We start from the raw sequence: 23,309 nt of genomic DNA on the forward strand, positions 1-23,309 counted from the left end.
CACGTCACAGCGGGGAGGAGCCAATAATTGGGGCGGGGTCGAACACGGTTTGATATCTTCTCCTATAACTCCACATATCCTCCCCCTATATGTTCTAATTATTCCATATAACTTCTCCTATATCTCCTATTACTCCTTATAACCCCCATATCTCCTCCTATTACTCCATATGATGATTTGATGAATTATCTATTCAATAATTGCTGCCCTTCGGTCACTTTCTGGATCAGCATGGCATACATGCTTCCATGTCTTTGGCCGTTTCCTTCCGATTTTCCACAGTCGTATTCATGTCAAACTTGATTGTATCTAGCCAGCATGTTCTTTGGCATCCTCTTCTTCTGGAGCCACTGACTGTGCCGAGCATTAATGTTATTTCAAGAGAATTGGTTCTTATGACATGACCAAAGTATGAAAGCAGTTGCTTAGTGATTTTGGTCACAGGCCTCTTGCTAGCCTACTGCACAATGATGAGGGGCAATCACCCTGAAACAGCTGTCTTTGCATGGATTCTGGCTTGGCTTTCAACTCCAAGTCATTGTTGCACGGCTTGTATAAAGAGTCTAACATTGACTTGCATGAATGCTGCCTTCTAATGGGTGGCGCCGCAGAGGTCTTGCTGCATCTTCCTTATTTGCACCATCTCTGTCCATGGTAACCGCTCCCATATATATCCTCCTATTACTCCAAACAACCTCCCCCCATATCTCCTTCTATCACTCTCTATATCTTCACACTGTTCGTATTACTCCATATGTCCTCCCTTATATCTCCTCTTATTACTTAATATAACCTCTCCCTATATTTCCTCCTACTTTTCCATATAACCTCCCTGTATATCTCCTCCTATTACTCTATATAAAACCCCCTATATCCCCACCTATTGCTCTATGCAACCTCCCCTATATCTTTTCCTATTACTCCATATAGCCTCCCCATTTCCCCTCCCCATTTCCCCTCCATATAACCTCCCTCTATATCTCCTCCTATTACTCTATATAACCTCCCCCTACATCTCCTCCTATTACTCCATATAACTTCTCCTATATCCCCTACTATTACTATACCTATATCTCCTCCAATTTCTCCATATAACCTCCCTATATCTCCTCCTATTACTCTATATAACCTTCTCTATATCTCCTCATATTACCTCTCCTATTTTTCCTCGTATTATTTCATATATCCTCCCCCTATATCTCCTCCGACTATTCCATATACTCTCTCCCTATATCTTCTCCTATTACTTCATGTATCCTTCCCCTAATACTTCATATATCCTCCCTCTATATCTCCTCCTGTTACTCCATATAACCTCCCCCTATATCTCCTCCGATTTCTCCATATAACCTCCCTATATCTCCTCCTATTACTCTATATAACCTTCTCTATATCTCCTCATATTACCTCTCCTATTTTTCCTCGTATTATTTCATATATCCTCCCCCTATATCTCCTCCGACTATTCCATATACTCTCTCCCTATATCTTCTCCTATTACTTCATGTATCCTTCCCCTAATACTTCATATATCCTCCCTCTATATCTCCTCCTGTTACTCCATATATCCTCCCTCTGCATATAACAGTCCTATGTGACTCATTACAAAACGTCTCCCTCTGGCTTTTCTGTCAATGTTCCATAAATGGTTACTGTTGCTCTAAACAATCCCACCCTTTCATCATAACACGTGTCATAATAAACCTCTTTCAACAGTTTTACTAGCAGTTTATTCCATAGCCTGCAGCACTGCAACCTCCTAAAGCTGTGAGACAAGCAGATCTTCCTGGTCCGCCTCTGATAACTAGTCAGAGCCTACAAGTTCTTCTGGGACACCTTAGATCTTCTACAATCTTCTCACTATGGAGGTCTCCTGTGTCTGGTCTCTGGTCATCATCACAGTTCTCAGAATTTGCAGAGTGCATGGTAAGCTCTATCCTGGCATGCAGAATCTGTATGGTTAATCTCTTATGGGAATGTCATTACTTTTCAATTTTCGGGCTCGTTAGGTGACAACATGAGGTGACGGTTGGATGGAGCAATAATGAGATTTGGAGCTGTTTAGTAACTTTGTAGCTGTGGAACCTTTTTATACTTGCAGTTTTGTGGTTTCCCCCAGTCTGTGGGATGCTATGCAGAGCTGTACAGAGGAACGCTGTAACCTTTTGGGTTTCTGAAAAGAATGTTTTGTGGAAAAGCATAGAAAAAAGAAAGACGAAAAAGCTGAGATTGGCATAGAGTCAAGGAGAAACCTCCCTGGTATAGGGCGGGCTAGTCCCAACTCAAGTAAAAAGACTCAATTAGGGACCTGGTTCCTATTATGTCTGTCCCCTTGGAGACATCTTAAGGGTTTATGGCGACTGGAAGAACACTTGAATGTATATGTTCTTCTACGTTGGAGCACCTGCTAAACACAAAACAAGGACTATTGTGTGTGGGCATTTTAAGACCCCAGTACCTTGGAGTTACCAGAGGAAATTATTTTGAGGACCCATCAATATGTTTCCCCTTGATTTCATTATAATTTTATTATTGGCCCCCAGCAGTACATGACCTGCTTTACCATCAGTTTCACATTGGCTTGTCTTTGGCTGATTCTCATGTCAAAGCCTGGGTCTACAGAAGGTTCCTCTACTGGCCTAGACCAACCTTGATGAAGTAGGTGCTCCACATAACTGGCACAAAAGTGTATGGAGGTCTCTTCTCTGGACTGGGGGCAGATCTAAAGGTAAATCTAAAGCTGTCACCAGGGAATGATGCGTAATCTAATGTATATGGCTCCTATTGTGCATACAGAAGCTGCAATGTAATTTCTTATATCCAGCATGGTCTTAATCCAGTTATCATGGACACGTCGTAGAGATATATTTGTCATTTGAAGGTACTATTACCCTCACTTGAACCCATTGATATACACACCCTATTTATGATATGTCTATGATGTGAGTTGGGGAAAGTGGCAGCCACTTATCATCATGAGTGAAATCAATGGAAAGGTCAGTCGCAGTAACCCAGCATGATTTATCTACTTTTCCTCTGAGATCCAATGGCTGGCAGAGATTTCTGTTGTCTATGTACAGTACTAACAGATTGTCGACAAGCCCTGCCCAAAGCTATGGGATTTACAGTATGTCTCTGGCCAGCTTAGTGGGGTTTTGTAATGTAATACAATGAATGGGGTGAAGCTTACTAATATACACCCCATCTGCATGTCTATCCAGAGCGTTCGTTCCAGTTCAAGTGTCTACTATGGGACCCCTGGAAAAGGCACCCATGCCAGGATGGTCTCATCCCCACTTAAATGGGTGATGAGAACCTTAAATTGGGAGGTGATCTCTGTAAGTGGCCTCAAGCAGGCCATATCAGTAAACTTCTCTAATAATTATGTAATGAAAAGTTCTACTACTTAGCCCGAGTACACACTTTCCTGAGAGTGCAACTCGCTTTGGACAACACACGGACACCTGGGAAAGTGCCGAGCAGCATAACGGGCGCCGTATGGACCCTATTATAGTCATAGGGTGGATCCTTTGTGGCAAGGACTTAATTTTCCTACTCCCATAATAGTGTGAACTTAGCTTAAGACAAGCATTTAATTGTCTGGTTTTAGAGAAATGCTACTGGCGTAAGATGCCCGCCTTATGTGTTAGGAGGCACACACCTCTTAATGCATTTGTCACATTTTCTGCAATTCTTACGCAAGACCTTAAATCTACACCAGCTATGACTAAGCATGGATTTCCACTATAATTTCTACCATTTTTTGGCGTAAACTATAGTAAATCAGAGGGGCTCTGGACAGCCCCACCCACTTTTTACCAAAGAGGCGAGGACAGCAGGAAAGGGGCAAATAGTTGCAAATTTTTGACAGTTGTGTGACTTTTTTTACACCAAAAACCAAATAACTTCAAAGTGACCCTTTGGGCCTGGACAACAGCTTCTCTGACTACCTGATGCACACTGTGTATTAGTATGCATCAGTAGTCTAAGACACCACACCTGCTTTCATTGACCAGATCTGCCCACACGAGCAGTGCTGACCAGTCAGAGCAGCAGTCTTAGACTACCAATGTTTTTTTGTCCAGTCCCAGAGGGTTGCTTTAAGGCTGGGTGCACACTAGCCATAACTGTGAGTTGCACCCAAGAGATTTGGAGGCAACTTACATCAGACAGTGCATGACCACTAGTCCGAGTGCTGATCAATGTACGCAGACAGTGCAGACTTACATGCACTGGCATGTCCTATTTCTCGTCCGTGAAATGGACAGGAATAGGATATACCATGAAAATTTCCATTCAAACTATCATTTTGTGTGAAAAAACGTCCATGTACATAGCCTCAGAGGCTATAATGGGGCCATTCGCCATCTGCGGAATTCCACGGACAGCACATTGCCCCAAATTACCCTACTGTGCACTGATCTATAATGGTGAGGATTTGACACACGAAGTACTTTAAAAAGTTGTAAAACTCTTCATCCAAAAGGCAAATAAGCACTATTTATGCAAAAAAACACTGAAAGTCCCTTTAAGACCTTTGCTTTCATATTATGTGGCTCGTTTTAAAGGGATATTTGCATTTCAGCCAAACTAAGATGTCAATTCCAGCCAGAGGTGTCCGGGATTACAGAAACAGCCGTACTGGCAGTTCTACACAGTTTCCGTAACTCCCATTCACTTCTATGACAGTTATGGAAATAGTGTAGAACAGCCAGTTCAGATGTTTGCATTAAGACACAGTCACCAGGGTCAGGGTAACCCTTTTCTGGACAGGGGTGCCTGTCCCATAGGTGGGTCCCACATTTATGGCATATCTATGGGATGGGAATACCCCTTTAAGTACTACAGTTAACCATGTAGATGTCATTCATTCCCCTTTCTATTTAGTCCTGCCTTACAAACTCCTCTGTTGTTTCTGATACAATATTTGGAAGAATGAAAGACGTGACATTGCTAACATTTCTATGTGGTCCTATTGACGATCCGTGTACACATATAGACCACTTTCAGCAGACTTGGGTATAGTCTTGGATTCTTTTCCTTTGTGTAGACCAATTTCCATATATGGGTTTTCTTTTGTACTAAAACTGTTGCTTATTTTACTGACAGTTGGGTTTATCCAGTATTAAACACTAGAGAAGTAGAAGGCTGTATAAGTAAAGTCAAGGCAATACACGGTGCTAGCCTGAAGTATGTCCACTTGAGATGGATTTACTGTGCAATGTCGGTAGCGGATTTTTTCTGCAACGTGTTTACGAGATCCTGAAAATCACAACCACTTTGCTGCTACTATAAATGCCACGGATTTTCCGTACGGAGGTTTTATATGGAAAGTCCGCAGCAAATCCGCTCTGAGTGGAGATCGTCTTAAGAAGGTCATATACATATGACTAAGGTCGGCCGAACCCACTGACTTTGGCGGAACAAGTCAACCATTAGAGATGAGCGAGTTTCTCCCCGCTCGTCTCTAAAGATTCGGGGGCCGGTGTGGGTGACAGGTGAGTTGCGGCGGGGAGCGGGGTGAAAAGAGGGAGAGTGAGATCTTCCCTCCATTCCTCCCCACTCTCCCCCGCCGCTCCTCACCCCCCGCCAGCCCCCGAATCTTTAGAGACGAGCGGGGAGATACTCGGCTAAGGCACTACTCGCTCGAGTAATGTACCTTAGCAAGTATACTCACTCATCTCTACCAACCATCTAATGTGTATTAGAACTGTATTAGATGTACATTTAACATACGTTTGGCAGGTGTTGGGGCAAAAGGTTTGGGCATGTTGAATTTCAATATGACCGATCCTTTGTTCTCAAAGGCGATATGCAACCACCAGAGGTGTCTGACAGCAGCGTATTCCTCTCTTCCCACTGAGAACACATCCACAAACTGTGTATGTAATAAATGGAAACCACAATGCAGATCTGCACGGAGCCTTGATGGAGAATCTAGTAGGACAATCCCTGTCCATATGACTTATTAGGGCATTTGTAGGTCATAGAGCGGGATTTGTGTTGACTCTCCTTTATTAGTCAGAGTAGAGAGCTACTCCACGGTGTCTCTCATTGTGAGCTACTTAGCATGGCCAGATATTACATGGTTGCCCATTCATTTGAATGGGGACTGTGCAATACCACATTTCTCCTGTATTGGCTAATGCATAAGAAATGTGTGCCCACCCCATCACTAGTAGTGAGAACTGATCACTAGGGGTTTCTCATGTCACACCAGACAAAAACATCACATAACATCGCATTACCCCCTTACACTCTGGTTGCTAACAAGAATGTACATCCATTGCATCCAACTTTGTCCAGGCTTCCTTTTTCTAGTTGCCCCTTAGCAACTGCATGGTCTTCTTCTATAGTACTAACCCCCTGATTGCTGAGTGTCACTCTACAGTGTTCTGGTTAAATCCCAACACAACTCCCATGCTGAAGTTACAAAACAATTTCAGATTATTTGGGCATTTTCCCCATAGCCAAGGAGCCCATATCATATCTGTCAGGTTAGATTCAGCACTTGTGAAAGCATAGGTGCAATGCTTCCAAAAAATACTTTTCAAGCTTCTTTTGGCTCCAGTGAGTCATAACTTTGATGGTTAGTAGGAGGACCATGGCCTTTATTGCCCATGGGTCCAGACCACACTCAGTCCCATCCCTGATTTTTTCCTTTGTGTGCACTGTATCTGCTAAAGAAAGTTCAACACGGGAATGTAACAAACATGGAAAGAAAAATGAAAAGTATCATGATGCTTCCAAAGGGGACTGTAATGGGGTTCGTTCCAACCCTTATGGACATGCAGGTGCAATGATAGGAAGAGATGACTGTGTGTGAGTCAGACAAGGAGCAGTGGAAATCTGTCACCTTAAACAATGGATGTGTATCATGTCTCTGTTATTCCAGAGCAACTTAAATACAAATCCAGGATGTCCATTTGCCATATTCTGGGCAAATCTAGCATTCCTCTGAAAATGTTGCTATTTTATGACTCAGGTTGTTATTTTTACAGAACGTTTTAATAAACGAATTCTAGCACCATGGAGACCATGCTTGCCATTGTGTCCACACCAAAAGAGTTCCAAATATGTCCTTTGTGTCCCTCCTATAAAATGTAATTAGCAGTGCTATGGGATGGTAACACTAGGGCGCTATACCGAACGGTTATATTGACACTCTGTGGTAGTATTATGTAGGGACTGTATAGCAGCATTACGGAGGCAGCTCTTATTTGGTTCTGTTTGTGGCCATTATCTAGGTAACATTAATATGAAAGTTTTGGCAATATTATGCTAATGCAGAGGCGTAACTTGAAGCTCCCGGGCCCCCATGCAAAACCTGTAACAGGGCCCCCTACTAGAATGCTTTATTCATAGTACTGGGCTCCCTATATGGAAAAGAGAGGCCTTATGGGCCCCCTAAGGCTCATGGGCCCGGGTGCAACCGCATCCCCTGCATCCCATATAGTTACGCCCCTATGCCAATGTGAGGCTCCAAAGTTATGGCCATATCAGAGATCTGTATTGTACAGGCCCATACTGTCTAAGCCATACTGTACCGCCACATGCCTCTGAGTTATTTTGTCGCTGATTCTGAAAAATGTGCAGTGCTCTTTCACACTCCATTCTACACAGGTATTCAACCCTAAAACCATTGCCTACGGGCCGGTAATCATTTTCTTCCGAAAAAATGGAAAATGAATAATTGGACCAATGGGCTACTTGCCAATACTGTAGAAATCCATGAGAAAATTCTTACCAATACATTTGCATAGAGTATAAGACATCCATATATATAGCAAGGCAAGTTAGTGTTGCCATCTATAACACCAAAGGTCAATGCACACTGTTTTTGCAGAGTACGTCAGAGGTCTACATTGGGAGGATTTCCCAATGTATACCACAAGACGAATGCCTCCGACGTATGTCACTGACTAGGCATACAGTAGCATACATCGCCCATAGCCTTCCATGTTAAAGGAGTTGTACAAGAACTGACTTTTATTATTTTTAGAATAGGTGATAAAAGTCTGATCGGTGGGGGTCCCAAGAGCCAAGGTCCCATGTCCTCCTCGTCACTGTGTACTGACAACACATTCGCAGTGAGGAGGAAATTGATTGGAGCGGCGGTCCAGCATGCACGGTGCTGCTCCATTTATTTTCAGTTGGACTGCTGGAGATACCCTAGCTTTTGTGCTTAGCTATTTCCATCAGCTCCATTGAAATTAAGGCAATGGCACCATACATGTGCAACTACTGCTCCACTCAATCTCCACTAATGGTGGGTACAGCGAGCTTGCAATGAGGATTAAAGAGGGACTTGGGACCCCCATTCACAGGACCAGAGGGAGTCTTAGTGGTGAGCCCCCCACCGATTAGACTTTAATCACTTATCCTATAGGACTAGACTGCGCTATTTTATAAAGCAGAAAAAAAAGTATATCATCATATGGCAAACCAAAGGAGGCCAAAATAACACTCTTATGGACTCCATTGAGTTAATGGGGGCTTATGAATACATTACAAATCCAGTATGGATGTAGTTTAAGCCTATTGTGTAGAACTTATATATAATAGCATCTTCTTACCAAATGCACCACTGCGTCTAACAAGACTCTACTGGTTAACTGTTATATTTTCCCAGAGGGCCCATCTAATGCATTGTTTTAATAAGACATACCCCATGTAACTATTCTTTTATGCTGTGAATTCCACTTACAAGTCCCAGCAATGCTCTGGCAGAGATACCTGCTATAACTGTGTATCTGGGTATGTACATCAATCACTACATCATAGACCTGGAAAACTATCTTTAATCTTCAAAAAAAAAAACCCTGCCTGATCTACGGACAGGTTCATAGAAAAGTGATACAATATTTCCCCACACCTGACCACTGGAGCGTCCACTTAAGGCTCATTTACACACAAAGACAATCTTTCAAATGATTGAAAGATTGACAGTTTCAGCGATCATTTTGCATAAAGTACTAATGGGCACTAATGCCCATTAGCACTTTATCAGCTTCATTTGCATGTAGATGAGCCCCCAGGAGCTGCTTGTGGAACTCAGCAGGTGGTCTGTTCTCTGCACACAGCTTTTTTGTTCTCACATGGGGATGCCAGCTGAATACCATATAATCAGCTGCTCCCTGCAGAACACAGTGTGCAATCCCTGCTGTCTCTCTCCGGCTAAACAATGGATTTTATGCTCACCTGGAAATCATTGTTCAGCCGAAGAATGAAAGATGGAAGCATTTACACACAATGATTATCACTCAAATGCCATTGTTTCCACTAATGCTACTCAAGGGTAGGCATTCAATTTGGTCAAGAACAGTACAGTTAACTTGTGTTGATTGCAAACCACTCTGGGGATAATCACTGGTTCTGGCAGCATTAGATGTTGTTTTGTGTTCTTGTCATGTCTATTCTTATGTCAACTTTCTATTTCTCCCCTTCCAACAGCTCTGCTTCCAATTCCCATAATAAGCCTAGAAGACAAGATAGAAATTAATGAAGAAACAAAGGTCACCTGTGTGCTGCCCTCCAGTGAATGCCAACGTCTGGATGTGGAATTAAGGATCGTCACAGAGGAAAAACTCAAAAACTGTGTTGCTTACAAGGGAAATCTCCCTAATATCACCTGCACACTGGAGGTCACTAATGACATGCACGAGCTGGAGTTATCCTGCGAGGCACAGTTCAGGACCAAGAGCAAACCTCAAAAGCTGAATATTCAAAGTATGTATATAATCAGAGCTGAGTAAAACAGTACAGTCCATCGCCAAGCCCATACTAGTCCCAGGGGAAAAATATTTTAAAAGGGGAATTTCCAAATGCTTTGGTGCCTAGGATGGTTTAGCTGAGATTGCTTCTTGAGAACAATGGTTTTATACCTGGAGAAACCATGTATACGGAGTGCTAGGGCAGCAGAAATGCAGTCCTAAGCTCTTGCTCACGACCTGAAGGCTGCGTGGTTCAGGTAGCCAGCTCAAGGTTGACTCAGCCTTCCATCCTTCCAAGGTCAGTAAAATGAGTACCCATCTTGCTGGGGTGGGGGGGGGCAAAAAGATGACTGGGGAAGGCAATGGCAGAGCACCCTCAAAAACAGTCTGCTAAGAAAATGTCACGATGTGACGTCACCCTAGGAGTCAGTTATGACTCGGTGCTTGCACCAGGAGACCCTACCTTACCTTGCTGCTACAACAGCCTCCATTCTCCTAAGAGAACTTTCCATGTGGTGCATGGCTATGATAAATTAGTAATTTGCATCCATTTAGCCACAGGTGAGATTGAATACCGATGCTGGGCGAAAGGACTTGGCTTGTACTTGACGTGGCAGTTCATAACAAGTCTTTGATGAGGTTGAGGATAAGATTCTGCTCAATACCTCACATACTTGGGTAGATGTTGAGACCTACTGGACTTCAGGGAACCAACTTCCTCCTGGACAGTGGTGCTCCACCTTTGTTGGTATGTGCCATGTTTCTCCTAAGATGAAGGTGGTATAATAACTCTTCAGTGACAATTATTGGCAGATAGCTTCCCTTTAAGTAAAAGTCCTTTTAAAGCTACCTTTCAATAGGTAGAGAAAAGTAAAAGGCTCCTGCGCTTCTGGGTGTGCTTGACCACAAGTGAATAAGTGTAAGTTAAGTATAAGGAGCTTACTTCACAGAGGAGACCTAAGGGACAGCAGGTCTCCTCTTCATCCAGGTGTGTTTGTAGCTCCAATAAGTCAGATATTCCATGTAGTAGCATTAATATAACTAACATAAAATATACAAGAATGGCAGGTAGCCTACAGAATGGCAGGCAACACATTTCGGTGTGCTCTCACGCCTTTCTCAAGCCCAATAGACACATCTCAGTACAGGGTATAAACGCTGTTAACTTCTCCCTCCTCCACTCCCCTCTCCATATTGAGTTAATGAAGAGGTTAGTCATCAAGCTATCTATCTATATCCTGGTGTCACTGACCATTCCTAGAAACCTACTTGGACCTTCGGTGTGGAAACCTGTCGTGTAGATGGGTTCCCCACACCAGGTGAGTCTAAATTTCATTTACTATACTCATACTAACATTCGCACTGATCCCTCTTTGGAGCGTGGATACATTACTTTCCTCTTTACCTTCCAATAGGTGGCACTCCAGAGACATTATACCACCTCCCATTTGCATACCAAAATTCCCAGGGACCATTGCATGGCCTATAAATTTCCTTATGGCTACTTGTTGCTTTCCTCAAGGAGAAACAGTACCATTTCTTACCCAACAAGGATGCACAGTGTATTGAGACACACTTCAAAGCACTGGTCTAAGTATAGGTGAGCCACAGCTCAGTGGGTGAGTTTAAAGGGGTTGTCAGATTTGTTTTTTTATGTTAAATCCCTGGTTTTATATGAAGTAACATAACAAATAGGCATATACTCACTTCTCCCAGCTCCCTGCTTCTTTCACGCCGCCGCTCCAGGTCGGCCCTCTAACAGGGTACAGGGTGCTTCAGCCGGTTTACAGGATATCACAGGCTGCTGCAGCCAATGACCGAGATCAGCGATCATTCTCTAAGCTTTGTCATTGGCTGCAGTAGCCTGTGTCGTCCTTTAAATAGGCGGGACTGCAGTCTGTAAACAAACGAAGGGCGCAAGCACCGAGAAGCAGTGAGTCGGGCAGGTGAATATATGCCTATTTGTTATGTTACTGCATGGGGAATGGGATTTTAACATGAAACAATTCAGACAACCCATTCAATAGGGGGGGGGGTAGGCAGGGGCAACCTGTGATTCTGTAGCATAAAAATAGTACAGTTCTTGGGGTACATGTTTAAGTTAAGAATAGAGATGAGCGATCATGCTCAGATAAAGCAGTTACTCAAGCGAGCATCGCTCTTCTCAAGTAACAGCTTACTGGTCCAAGCAGGCTCGGGGGGGGGGGCGGGTTTAGTGGGGGGTAGAGAGAGAGAGAGATCTCTCTCACTCTCCCCCCCGCTACCCCCCACTCACCCCCGCCGCCCCTCTGAGCCTGCTCAGACCAATAAGCAGTTACTTGAGAAGAGCGATGCTCGCTCGAGTAACTGCTTTATCCGAGCGTGCTCGATCATCTCTAGTTAAGAACCTTCATACCTTAATTTGCATGTTATCTCTTATTGCAAGGAATGATAACCCTAAAATAAGGAATTTGCATGGCTGGTTCTTGGGGTGCATTTGGACGTTCAGCTAGGAATTCCTCATTCAGGAAAACAATATTGTGACTATAGAAGCCTTTAGGCAGAAATATCACTGATTGTCCAAATGCAACCTTTTCATCTTATATTCGAAGGAAGGAGCAAAAAAAACATTAAAATCTACCTTTTAATGTCCTCCTCATGTTCTTAGTATTGCTTCTATGGGAAACTGCAATGATGGTACTGTCTGTAAAGAACGAGTGATTTGCATATGGTTTTCCATTGAGCATGCATTAATTTAGTACTTACAGGGGTTGTCCACTTTGGGCAATCCCTTTTTTTAGAATTATAGTAACTTAATTACAACTGGAAACCACAGTGAACAACAGTAATTTGCAGACAAGCCTGGTTCAAAGTGTTCAATTCCCTGCAGCACCTCCACAGGTGAAATGAAGCATTACATTGTTCTCTTTCAAATCAATGAGCTGTTTGTCTAATCTATGGGCATGCTGGTCATTGTATTTGACAATGGGTTCACAATAGTACCTACCATGTAACATTTATCATTCTTGTCAGAGAAGCCTGTGAGCCCCCTTGGACATCAGGACTCGGGTGTGACTTATACTTCACCACACCTGATAGCTATACCCCTAAATACACTTCAATGAGCAGCTCTACCATTGCTACTGTACAACATGACTTAACCTCCTCCAACCTCCTTTGAATACTGTTATTCTCTACCACACTCGGCGCGCCCTACAATGCCAGGCACCGGCCCATGTGTGGAGGAATCTTGGCAAGGAACAGAGTACATGACTCATCCAGAACTTGTTGCAGACCAGTTTCTCATATCTACAGCAGATTTTTTTTTTTCAGTCTTGGAACTTTTTGTTATTTTAGGATTTCATTAGTTCACATCCAGTGTAGAGAAGGCTTGTTGTATCCGAAAAAGGCCAAGATTCACTCTGTATTCAGCTTTCCTTGCATTGATTTTGCTGAAGTGGTTGGAGTAAGGCCAGTAGACGTCACTGACACAAGAAGGGGGGACACATGCTGTTCTAGATGTACCAGAATACATGAGAATGGAGCTTACAAAGTAACTTCAGTATAATAACTTGAAGTTCCTGGACTCCATTGCAAAATCTGTAACACAGCCCCCCACCTATAATGTGTTATTTATAATAGAGCTACTTCTGCACCCCCTATAGCTACGCCTTTAAAAAAGGCTGATTGAGAGTTTACTCTAAACGCTGAGTATAATAGAAAGTAGGTTGGAAAGCTCGCTATAACATCATGTATTTTTGTTAGCCATTAAAAGGTATCATATCTACAAGACTACTTGGTTGCTCTTGCTGAGAACAATCACATTTACTAGAAAGCTATAACACATTTAATATAAAGGGGTTTCCAGTGTAAATGCATTTGGATACGCCAAAAGTTTTGATCAATGGTATCCGGCTGCTGACAACTCCCCCACCCCAGCCCAACGCCCACCCTTCCCGATCGCTAGAACAAATCTGCAGAAGTTCTCAGCCATGATATATCTCTCCTTGCTAGCTGAAAATGGGCTTGACAGATGGAGAACTACCATACTTTAAAGGGAACCTGTCATCACCTTCGCACACCATAAGCTACAGTATGGGGTTCAAAGGTGAGGGAATGGGGAGTCCAGGGAGCGGAGTTTTCTACTCACTGGGCACCCTATTCCTGCGCTGTGTCTGTGCCAAGTAGAAAACACCGCTCCCCGGACTCACCATTCCCTCATCTTTGAGCCCCATAATGTAGTTTGTGGAGCACAAAGGTAATGACAGGTTCCCTTTAAAGTATGGGTCATGACAGGTTCCCTTTAAGAGTTTCACACTTCAAGGAGAACTATCACAAGTGTTATATAACAGGGGAATTCTGAGTTAATAGAAGGGTCTCTTGTTTAGGACCCTTATCTGATAGAGAGAACAACACCAAAGAGCATGTAATACTTCAGCATCCCTGTGGAGGCGCTGCAGGAAAAATAAACACTTGCTGTTGGATTCTCACACAAGATAAAATATTGAAACTAATTCACTTTGTTTAATATTGTGGTCAGACTTTACCTAAAATCATTTTAGAGCAGGAGTATCAAATTAATTTTCACCAAGGGCCACATCCATCTTATGGTTGCCTTCAAAGGGCCATTTGTAATTGTAAGCCTGTATAGTATATGTGACCCCTATAGTGGCCGCAGTAGTAATAGTGACCCCCATTGTGATCCCAGTAATAATCCCCTGTAGTAATAGGGTTCCACATTGTTTCCACAGTAGTAAGTAACCCCCATAATGACCCCAGTAATACCAGTGAACCCCATTGTGATCCCAGTAATAATCCCCAGTGATCCCCCATAGTAATAGGGTCACCCATAGTGGCCCCAGAAGTAAATGACAACAGTAATAATAGTGACCCCAATAGTAATAGTGCTCCCATAGTGGTTCTGGTAGTAATAATGAGCCCCCGTAGTGTCTCCAGTAGTAATAGTGCTTCCATAGTGGCCCCAGTAGTTATAGTGGCCCCCATAGTGGCACCAGTAGTAACAGTAACCCCCTCCCCCTAGTGACCACAGTAATAGTGAACCCCATAGTGGCCACATTAGTAATAGGGTCCCCCATAGTGATCCCAGTAGTAATAGGGTATCCCATAGTGGCACCAGAAGTGATAGTGACCCAAATAGTTACAGTGGCCCCAGTAGTAATAGTGACCCCTATAGTGGCCCCAGTAGTGAGTGTCCTCTATATTGGTGGCCCTAGTGATAATAGTGTCCTCCATAGTGGCCCCAGTAGTACTAGTATTCCCCATAGTGGCCCCAGTAGTAACAGTAACCCTCATAGTGACCCAGTAATAGTGAACCCCACAGTGGCTGCAGTAGTAATAGGGTCCCCCATAGTGACCCAAGTAGTAATAGAGTGCCTCAGTGGCCCCAAAAGTGATAGTGCCTCCATAGTGGCCACAGTAGTAATAATCACCCCAATAATAGTGGCCCAAAAAGTTACAGTGGCTCCAGTAGTACTAGTGCCCCGCATAGTGGCCCCAGTAGTAACAGTGACCCCCCCATAGTAATCCCAGTTACAACCGGTGCCCCCATAGTAGCCCCAGTATTAAGTGTCCCCCTATATTGGTGGTCCCAGTAGTAATAGTGCCCTCCATAGTGGCTCCAGTAGTAATAGTGTCCCCTGTGTTGTCCACACTAGTAATAATGACTCCTACCCCCCCTATTGGCCTGTGGCTCTGCAGCACCCCTACAGGCATTCCACTCACCCAGTCTAGAGGCCCCTGTACGATGGTGGTAGCCATTGCCAAGTCTGCGACTGCTGTCCTCTCCTATTGATGTCTGCACTGCATACAGGGTAGCACATCCAAACACAGAGATGGAGAGGTCAGCAATCAATCAAAGATTCAGCAGCAGCTACCGCCAGACGGGAACTGCAGGCTGGGTAAGTGAAATACCTGTTAGTTTGTGGCATGACTGGCGGGCCACCTAAAATGTTGCCCCTTCAAATGTAATCACTGAGTTCTGCTACTGTATTTGTTATGAGCTTCATTCTGGGACTGTATTTATGTTATGAGCTTGGTTCTGGTATTGTATTTATATACTAAGATTGGTTATGGTGCTGTATTTATGTTATGAGCTTGATTTGGTATAGTGTTTACTCACTGAGCTGTTCTGGTGTGGCTATACTGATATCTTGCTGCTTACTACACCATCAGAATACAGGCAGATTGCCTTTCGGTGCAATATATATTCTTTTCTTTCTTATAACAAGGGGTTAGCGGCAGAAAAAAATTCTGCATTGGGTGCCATCTAACCTAGGGCCAGCACTAGTCCTAGCTGCCTCCTCCTTCCATGCTCATGCTACCCATTGTCAATTGCATGCACATGACATCAGCGAGCCCAATGCGCACAGCCAGGCAAGTCACAGTCTATTGCAGTATCTGAAACGCATGACATCTCCAGCTCAAGGGAGTTGAAGATGCCAAGTAGTTCACAATGGACAAAGTTAATGCAGAGGGAGGAGAAGAGAGCCCGACTAGTGCCAAGGATTGAACCGCTCATTGGACAATTTGGTTCTTATTTTCATACAACGCTTGTGGACAAAAAATGGTAGGATTGCCCAAAAGTAGGACATGCAGCGATTTTTTCTATATTGGACCGTCCAATTTAAATGAATGGATTCATTTTCCATGTGAGTTCTGCCCGACTTGGGCAACTCATGCGAAAATAGTCTTTTGAATACAGCCTTATGATGTGGAGACCATGCAAAGGTATAGCTTGGTGGTCCTGGGGCAAATGCTAGACCTGAGCTCTCTGAAGAACAATGCATTGAGAAGCAGTCAATGCACCAACCTCCTGTAATGTTCTTCTCTCCCGTAGCTGGTTGGCTTATGGGTCTGAAGGTGTAGGGGCCCGGCGACATTGCTTCAACCCCTGTAGTTGCTACTCAGCTGACATAAATGCCGAAGCTTCCACAAAGCAAATTTGACTATTCTTCTCACTTTCTTTCAGCTGCACCCGAGTTTACAGACTGTCCCGATAAGCTGGATTGGGTAGAGGGCGAGGAAAACAGCTTCCATTGTAAGGCCAAAGGATTCCCGCCTCCTACCGTGGTGTGTGTAAAGAACAGTGTTGCGTATATGGAAGGGGAGAAATTCACGACACTCAAAAATATGTCCGGTGACTTCAACTGCAGCGCTACAAACTTTCATGAGGTGTCAAAGAACGTTACAGTATCTGTGCAGTGTAAGTATCTGCAAGAAGGAAATGGGTGATTGGTGTGAGACAGCATCTAGATCTGCCAGTTAATAGACAGCTACAACCCCCACAGACATCAAAATCATCATACGCTTCCTTCCAGTTGCTCAACTAATTGCAAGTACCACAACTAAATTTTTTAAGGCCACACGGGCGATTTCCTCATGCGATTTTCTCGCATTGCGAGAAATCACATTTGTGGAGCCCATGCTTTCCTATGGGTTCTTCCACACATGCGATGTTTTGTAGCGTGCGAGATAGCAGGGTTACAAAATCTCAGCACGCTCTACACTGCCGCAATTTGCGAATTTTTTTGTAGCCCATGTTTCCCTATGGAGTCTGCGATTTTCTAATATCGCACAGCAGCCACTAGCGACATGCATGCGTGCGAGAAAATTCTGTCTGCCATGGAGATCTACGCAAAAAAAGGGTCAGAGACCGCTCCCTTCACACCTGCCTGATAATTAATTCTCTTGCGTTATAAAATCGCACGAGAAAATCGGGACCTGCGATGCGTTGTTAACATTTTTGCAAGAAAATCGCATCTTTGACGTGAGAAAATCACAAGCGCATAGCAGCGACAGCTATGCGATTTTCTCGCAACCAAATTGTTATCGCTCCTGCGGAAGAGGCATGACAGAGATATCGACGTGCTGAAAGACAACAATGAGCCTTATCAGGATTTCACAGTGGGATACAGCTGATACTATTGTTTCAGCTGTATCCCGCTCCCTGAAGAAAGGCGGGGTATGAAGAACAGAGCGGTTGAGCTGTGTTCTTCATACCCCGCTTGGAGCGCTCGGCTGTATAACAGCCGGGCGCTTGAGCAGAGAACAGCTGGATGCAGAAGACAAGTGGCCCCACTTGTCTTCTGTATACCCCGCTCGGAGCGCAAATTGATCGCTCAACGTTTGAGCGATCACCTTGCGCTGTAAAGGCACACAACGATTATCGCTCAAAAGAGATCTTTTGAGCGATAATCGTTGCGTCTAAACCAGGCTTAAAAGACAGAGGAGTGATGCCTATGCACATTGTAAATACAATTAGACCACATATGTGCCAGATACAGCTAATTTCAGATATACCGTGTAGCAAAACAACAGTGGTAGATATATATGTTGCTTTCATTTCCTTCCTTCTGCCATTTTCTGTGCCTCCATCAACTTCTCCACTACCCCTTCATGCTGTTTCAATGATATACTGACCATAGAATGGTAAAGTTGGAAGGGACATCCAGGGTCATCGGGTCAACCCCCTGCTCAGTGCAGGATCACTAAATCATCCCAGACATCTGTCCAGCCTTTGTTTGAAGACTTCCATTGAAGGAGAACTCACCACCTCCAGTGGTAACCTGTTCCACTCATTGATCACCCTCACTGTCTAATATCTAATCTGTGTCTCCTCCCTTCCAGTTTCATCCCATTGCTCCTAGTCTTTCCTTGTACAAATGAGAATAGGGCTGATCCCTCTGCAGTGTGACAGCCCTTCAGATATTTGTAGACAGCTATTAAGTCTCCTCTCAGCCTTCTTTTTTGCAAGCTAAACATTCCCAGATGAGGTCTGACTAAGGAAGAGTAGAGGGGGATATTTACCTCATGTGATTCAGACTCTATGCTTCTCTTAATACATCTCAGAATTGTGTTGACCTTTTTTGTTGCGGTATCACATTGTTGACTCATGTTCAGTCTATGATCTATTAGTATATCCAAGTCTTTTTTACATGTTCTGCTGCTTAGCCCAATTCCTCCCATTCTGTATGTGCTTTTTACATTTTTCTTGCCCAGATGTAGGACTTTTCTTTTCTCTCTGTTAAATACCATTCTGTTAGTCACCGCTCACTGTTCAAGCTTGTCTACATCTTTTTGAATCCTCTCTTTCTCTCTCTCTCGTGCTAGTTTCACTCCTAGCTTTGTGTCGTCGGCAAATTTGATCAGTTTCCCCTTAATTCCCTCATCTGCGTAGTTTATAAAAATGTTGAACACCACTGGGCCCAGGACAGAGCCTTGTGGTGCCCACTTGTTACATTCTTCCACTTGGATGTGCAGCCATTTATGACCACTCTTTGAGTACGATCACTCAGCCAGTTGTGAATCCACCTAACAGCCGCCTTGTCAATTCCATATTTGGTCACTTTTTCAATAAGTATGATATGAGATACCACGTTGTGAACATTTACAGAGCCTGTAGGCAGTAAAAGGAGAAATACAGGTTGCAGGAAGGAGATTAGGATGCAAAGGAATATGAGTTACCCCATGATTAGTGCCTGTATAGTTTAGATTTGGTAGTACCATGGCAGGAAGTCAAATAAATACCTGGATATTTGAGCCCAGGTTTAGGTTGCCTGCCACCTGAGATTTATTCTAGTTCCTGCACAGGAGGCATATACTCTTCCACACGGCAGTAGATCAGTTGTGCCATCTTGTATTGTTGGGGACATAAAGCAATCTACTAACAACTAACAGGGTATGAATGTCCACAAATAAAGTAGTATTTGTGTGTAGGACTGCTGCTCCACATAAAGATCTATAAAGGCAATGAAGCAGAAGTAACATGAGCATAGTAAGGGGGGGTAGCAGTCGCAACTGTGCGCTGAGGGCTAAGGGAGTCCAAAAGGCATCTCGCCATATAAGAAGATACATCTTAAGTGGTTTTCCCTGTTACAAATTTTGCACCGTAGCTTCAAATAAAGCTGCTTTCACATGTGTGGTGGGGATTCTGTTTTGCTGCTTCTTTCGGGGAGCAGGAAAGAAACCCCCAGCAGAACAGATCTGCCCTATGAACACATCTGCCCTGGAAGCGAACAGCGCTAAACGTACCCCATTGACTATAATGGGGTCCGTTCAGCTTCCCCTCAGCTGCCTCGCATTTTACTATAGGAAAAAGCACTACATGCAGCTCTATTTCCACTGGAATTTTGTGCCGAATTTGTGACGGAACCCATTTTAGCGTAGTGTGCACGTAGTACAATGTTCCTTTGTGACAAGTTGCAAAGTTTGGTGCCTTTAAGCGGGGCAGGTGTTGCGTGCTCACGCGCTTGGCTCAGGTCAGGTGATTAGGTTGGACCTCTGCGGAGCAGTGTGTGTGAAGCAGCACTAAGAAGCAGCAGAAAATATATCAGTTAGTGATATCGCTTGGAGCCAGTGATTGGTTTCCCCAGCAGGGTTTGATACATCGAGGCATTGACGTCACATGGACAGCGAGGCCCACACGAACTCTGAGTACTGAGCCAAACCACGTGATGCCCACTGCTGACCAGTGTGAAGAGTTCTCAGCTAAATGAGTGACTATTACTTGTTACCAGTTCAGTTCAGTAAAGCGTTTCTGCATCCCATCATGTGGTGACCTAGTGATTTAATGCAGGAACAGCACCAGCTGCATCTAACATATCCCACTGGCCGGGCTGTAGTATTGTCCAATAGCATCCTCCTCCCCTTTGGACTCAGGACAGACGCTTCCTCCTCTTGGAAATCGGTGAGTCTTCTCCCACCTGAGGAGATGTTAACCTTCATCATGCCCAATCTGGCGAAGGAAGCGCTGCAGCCCAAACCCTCAGAGGGCCAACCTGCTTACAGTTCTTCACAAACACAGCCCTGTTGTCTCCAACACTCTTCTTGACCCATATCTATGAGGTCTACCTAGTAATAAGTCTGTCCTTCCATTTTTAGCCTCAATGATGACCTTGTTTTATGTATTTGCAGACAAGCCTCACACATACCGCATCAGAGTTGAACCATCAGATTCCGTAATGGAAGGAACAGATTTGACTCTGATCTGTGAAGTGGATGCTGTACCCCCTCCAGCCTACAGCTGGCTCACCACTGCAGACCATGTTCTTCAGGACCACCGGAATCGGACCCTACATATTAAGGATGTGAAGAAGGAACATGAAGGATATTACTTCTGCTTCGTCCAAAACAAACATGGAGTCCAGACGCTAACACAAAAAATTACTGTACTTGATCCGGAGATCGGTAAGTGTTTATAGAGAAGATGTCCCACCACATCACTCAAACATGTCCTAAAAGCAAAGCCGATCTAATACCTTGGGGTGGTGCGCAGTACAGATGCCATGAGTGGGCACCCTGCCTCCAACCCTTACCTCCCACCAGCACCTTCATTCTCCCTACAAACTTTTCTGTGCCTAAAAAATAAAAATACTCACCTACTGCCACATTGTGTCAGGAGTAAAAGTGATACTTTCCTTCTTCCTACTGTATCCAAAGGATGCAAACACAGTTGAAAATAGCGCTGCCACCAGACGGCCCAGGGTATGACCACAACTTGCACTATAATTAAAGTGGCCTTGCCTAAAGCTAGCGCTACACAGCAACCTTGGCAGGAATAAGGGTCATGTGACCAAAAACTGCTTCAAAAGTCCTACAACATTGCACTGCCATTCAAATTAATGAGGTCACAGTGTGAATTGCAGACTGCCACACCCAGGACAAGCAAGTTACAAAAAACCCAAGCTTGATGGATCTTTTGCAACCTGCAAGTCATGGAAACCTGTAATCCCATTGACTTGAATGTCAGTGCGATGTCGCAGGCTACACAGCGATCTTTAGTCGCAAGACCAACATAGCTGTGTAACCTTAGCCTACGTCAAAGCACTGACAACAGACAATTAACTCTCAAGATCAGGAAGGTTTCTCTTTTCTGTAAGCTCCCTACCATTTAGTAGATATAGCAGGATGTGGTAGTTGGGGTTGCCTAGCAAGCACTTGACTTCTTGTGCGAGTGACCACCATGCAAAAGTAGTCTCATGCTACATGAAAGCGGTCACAGGAAGTTCTATCTGCTGTGCTTAAGGGCTCTCTCAGCGTATCTTCTGCGCGGCAGCACACGGCAAGTATGCAATGAATTGCCGACAATTCCCAGACATTATCTTGGCGTGTATGCGTGCGTAATATACGCCAAGATAGCGCATGCTGTGGGTTTTTTGCATGCGCATTTTGCGTTGTGTGTATGAGAGGCAGAATTAAAAGTCAATGTGAAGATTGGTACTGCGTACTACCTGCGCAAAACCAATGCACGTAATACGTGAGCGACCCCTTAGACTGCCTCTCCATGCTGCACAGACTTATTTCAGATTTCAGCAGGAAACATGAGAAGATTGCACATGCAATGATGTAGGTGGAGGCAGTGGCATACAAAGAACTGACAGCGAAAACTTAAATGAGCCCCCTATTACGGTGTCTAGTTTTGCCCCCCAGTACTGCAGGGTCTGGTGTTTATTTCCCATTTCATGCACTTGGACCATTCCGCACCTCCTTGTTTGCCAACAAAGCAGTTCCTCTTTGGAGGAAGGTCCTATATCTGTATGCACAACCCAGTAGCAAAAGGGATGGTGCAATCAGAGCTAGGGCCCCTCTCTCCAAGGGCCCCATAGTAGTCGCATGGGACTGCCTTGGCTACAGGATAGAAAACATACTAGAAAAGGGAGCAAGACAGACTGTACATTATAGGCCATCTGTACTGAGAGAGGGCTGGGGGTGTCGTATAGCATCATGCAACTTCTAACGTTGTCTTCATCTACTCAGTTCCAGAAAGTGATGTCAGCAAAGTATCAAAAGGGAGCGGCGCTGAGAAGACGGGACCTGCGTACTGCGAACTCTTAAGTGTGTTGATATATGCAAGTTTGTATTATTTGTTCTAACCCTTGGATTACATACAACGTGATGTGCACTATGATATTTTCTAAATAGACAAAACGGAAATAAAACACTCCTTTAAAAACATTTTGCAATGTTTCTTACATGTACGAAAAACAACGGCATTACGGAGACGTACAAGATGTTCAGTAACCCTCATTTAGGTTAAAAGTGGGAATTTAAAGAGGGTTGCATGAGATTAGAAGAACTGAGCTCCTTGTTTTGTGAAACAGTGCCACTCATGTCTATAGGTTGTGTCAGGTATTGCAGTTCATTGAAGTCATGGGGCTGAGCTGCAGTGCATGACTTAGAGCAGGACTGTCAAATTCCTTTTCACCGAGGGCCACATCAGCATTCTGGTTTAAAAGGATGTTTATAAGAGCTCATTCACGCCGGCGTATTTGCGCTCGTTATCATGCATGTATTTTTATGTATAAAAAGAATCGCAGCTTGTCCTATTTTGGTCCACATTACGGACTGAAATTGCCTATTAAAGTCAATGGGATGGCGTAAGTACACAGTGAATATGCGTAAAACATATTTATGCATGAAGGCAAAAGCAATCTATGGGGCCTTCTTGTATTTTTTGCGTATATAAAAAATGCAGTGACTAAATGAGCAAAAAAAAAAACACAAGAAGGTCCAAATACGCAGTGAATACGCACAGTTTCAGTCTGCATACTTCATGGACTGAAGCTGTATCCGCCCGTGTGAATGCACCCTAAATGTAAG

The 23,309-nt window shown here is 44.0% G+C and overlaps 1 protein-coding gene across 1 annotated transcript; it reads left to right on the forward strand.

Annotated features, from left to right (window-relative positions):
• The first annotated feature begins 1,714 nt into the window (after positions 1–1,714).
• Positions 1,715–22,664, forward strand: LOC136612854 (intercellular adhesion molecule 5-like). The gene is made up of 5 exons (XM_066593571.1): positions 1,715–1,926; positions 9,454–9,729; positions 16,681–16,914; positions 20,625–20,897; positions 22,467–22,664. The coding sequence occupies exons 1-5, from the start codon at positions 1,863–1,865 to the stop codon at positions 22,580–22,582; spliced, it is 963 nt and encodes a 320-aa protein (XP_066449668.1). The 5' UTR covers positions 1,715–1,862; the 3' UTR covers positions 22,583–22,664.
• Positions 22,665–23,309: the final 645 nt, after the last annotated feature.

Source organism: Eleutherodactylus coqui, chromosome 2, assembly GCF_035609145.1.
Source record: "Eleutherodactylus coqui strain aEleCoq1 chromosome 2, aEleCoq1.hap1, whole genome shotgun sequence".
NCBI lineage: Eukaryota > Metazoa > Chordata > Amphibia > Anura > Eleutherodactylidae > Eleutherodactylus > Eleutherodactylus coqui.

Excerpts from the sequence above, each read along its gene's own strand:
- LOC136612854 (XM_066593571.1), top strand. The coding sequence starts at position 1,863 with ATGGAGGTCTCCTGTGTCTGGTCTCTGGTCATCATCACAGTTCTCAGA. Across the intron at positions 1,927-9,453 it reads CAGAATTTGCAGAGTGCATG|CTCTGCTTCCAATTCCCATA; the intron begins GTAAGCTCTATC and ends CCCTTCCAACAG. Across the intron at positions 16,915-20,624 it reads CGTTACAGTATCTGTGCAGT|ACAAGCCTCACACATACCGC; the intron begins GTAAGTATCTGC and ends ATGTATTTGCAG.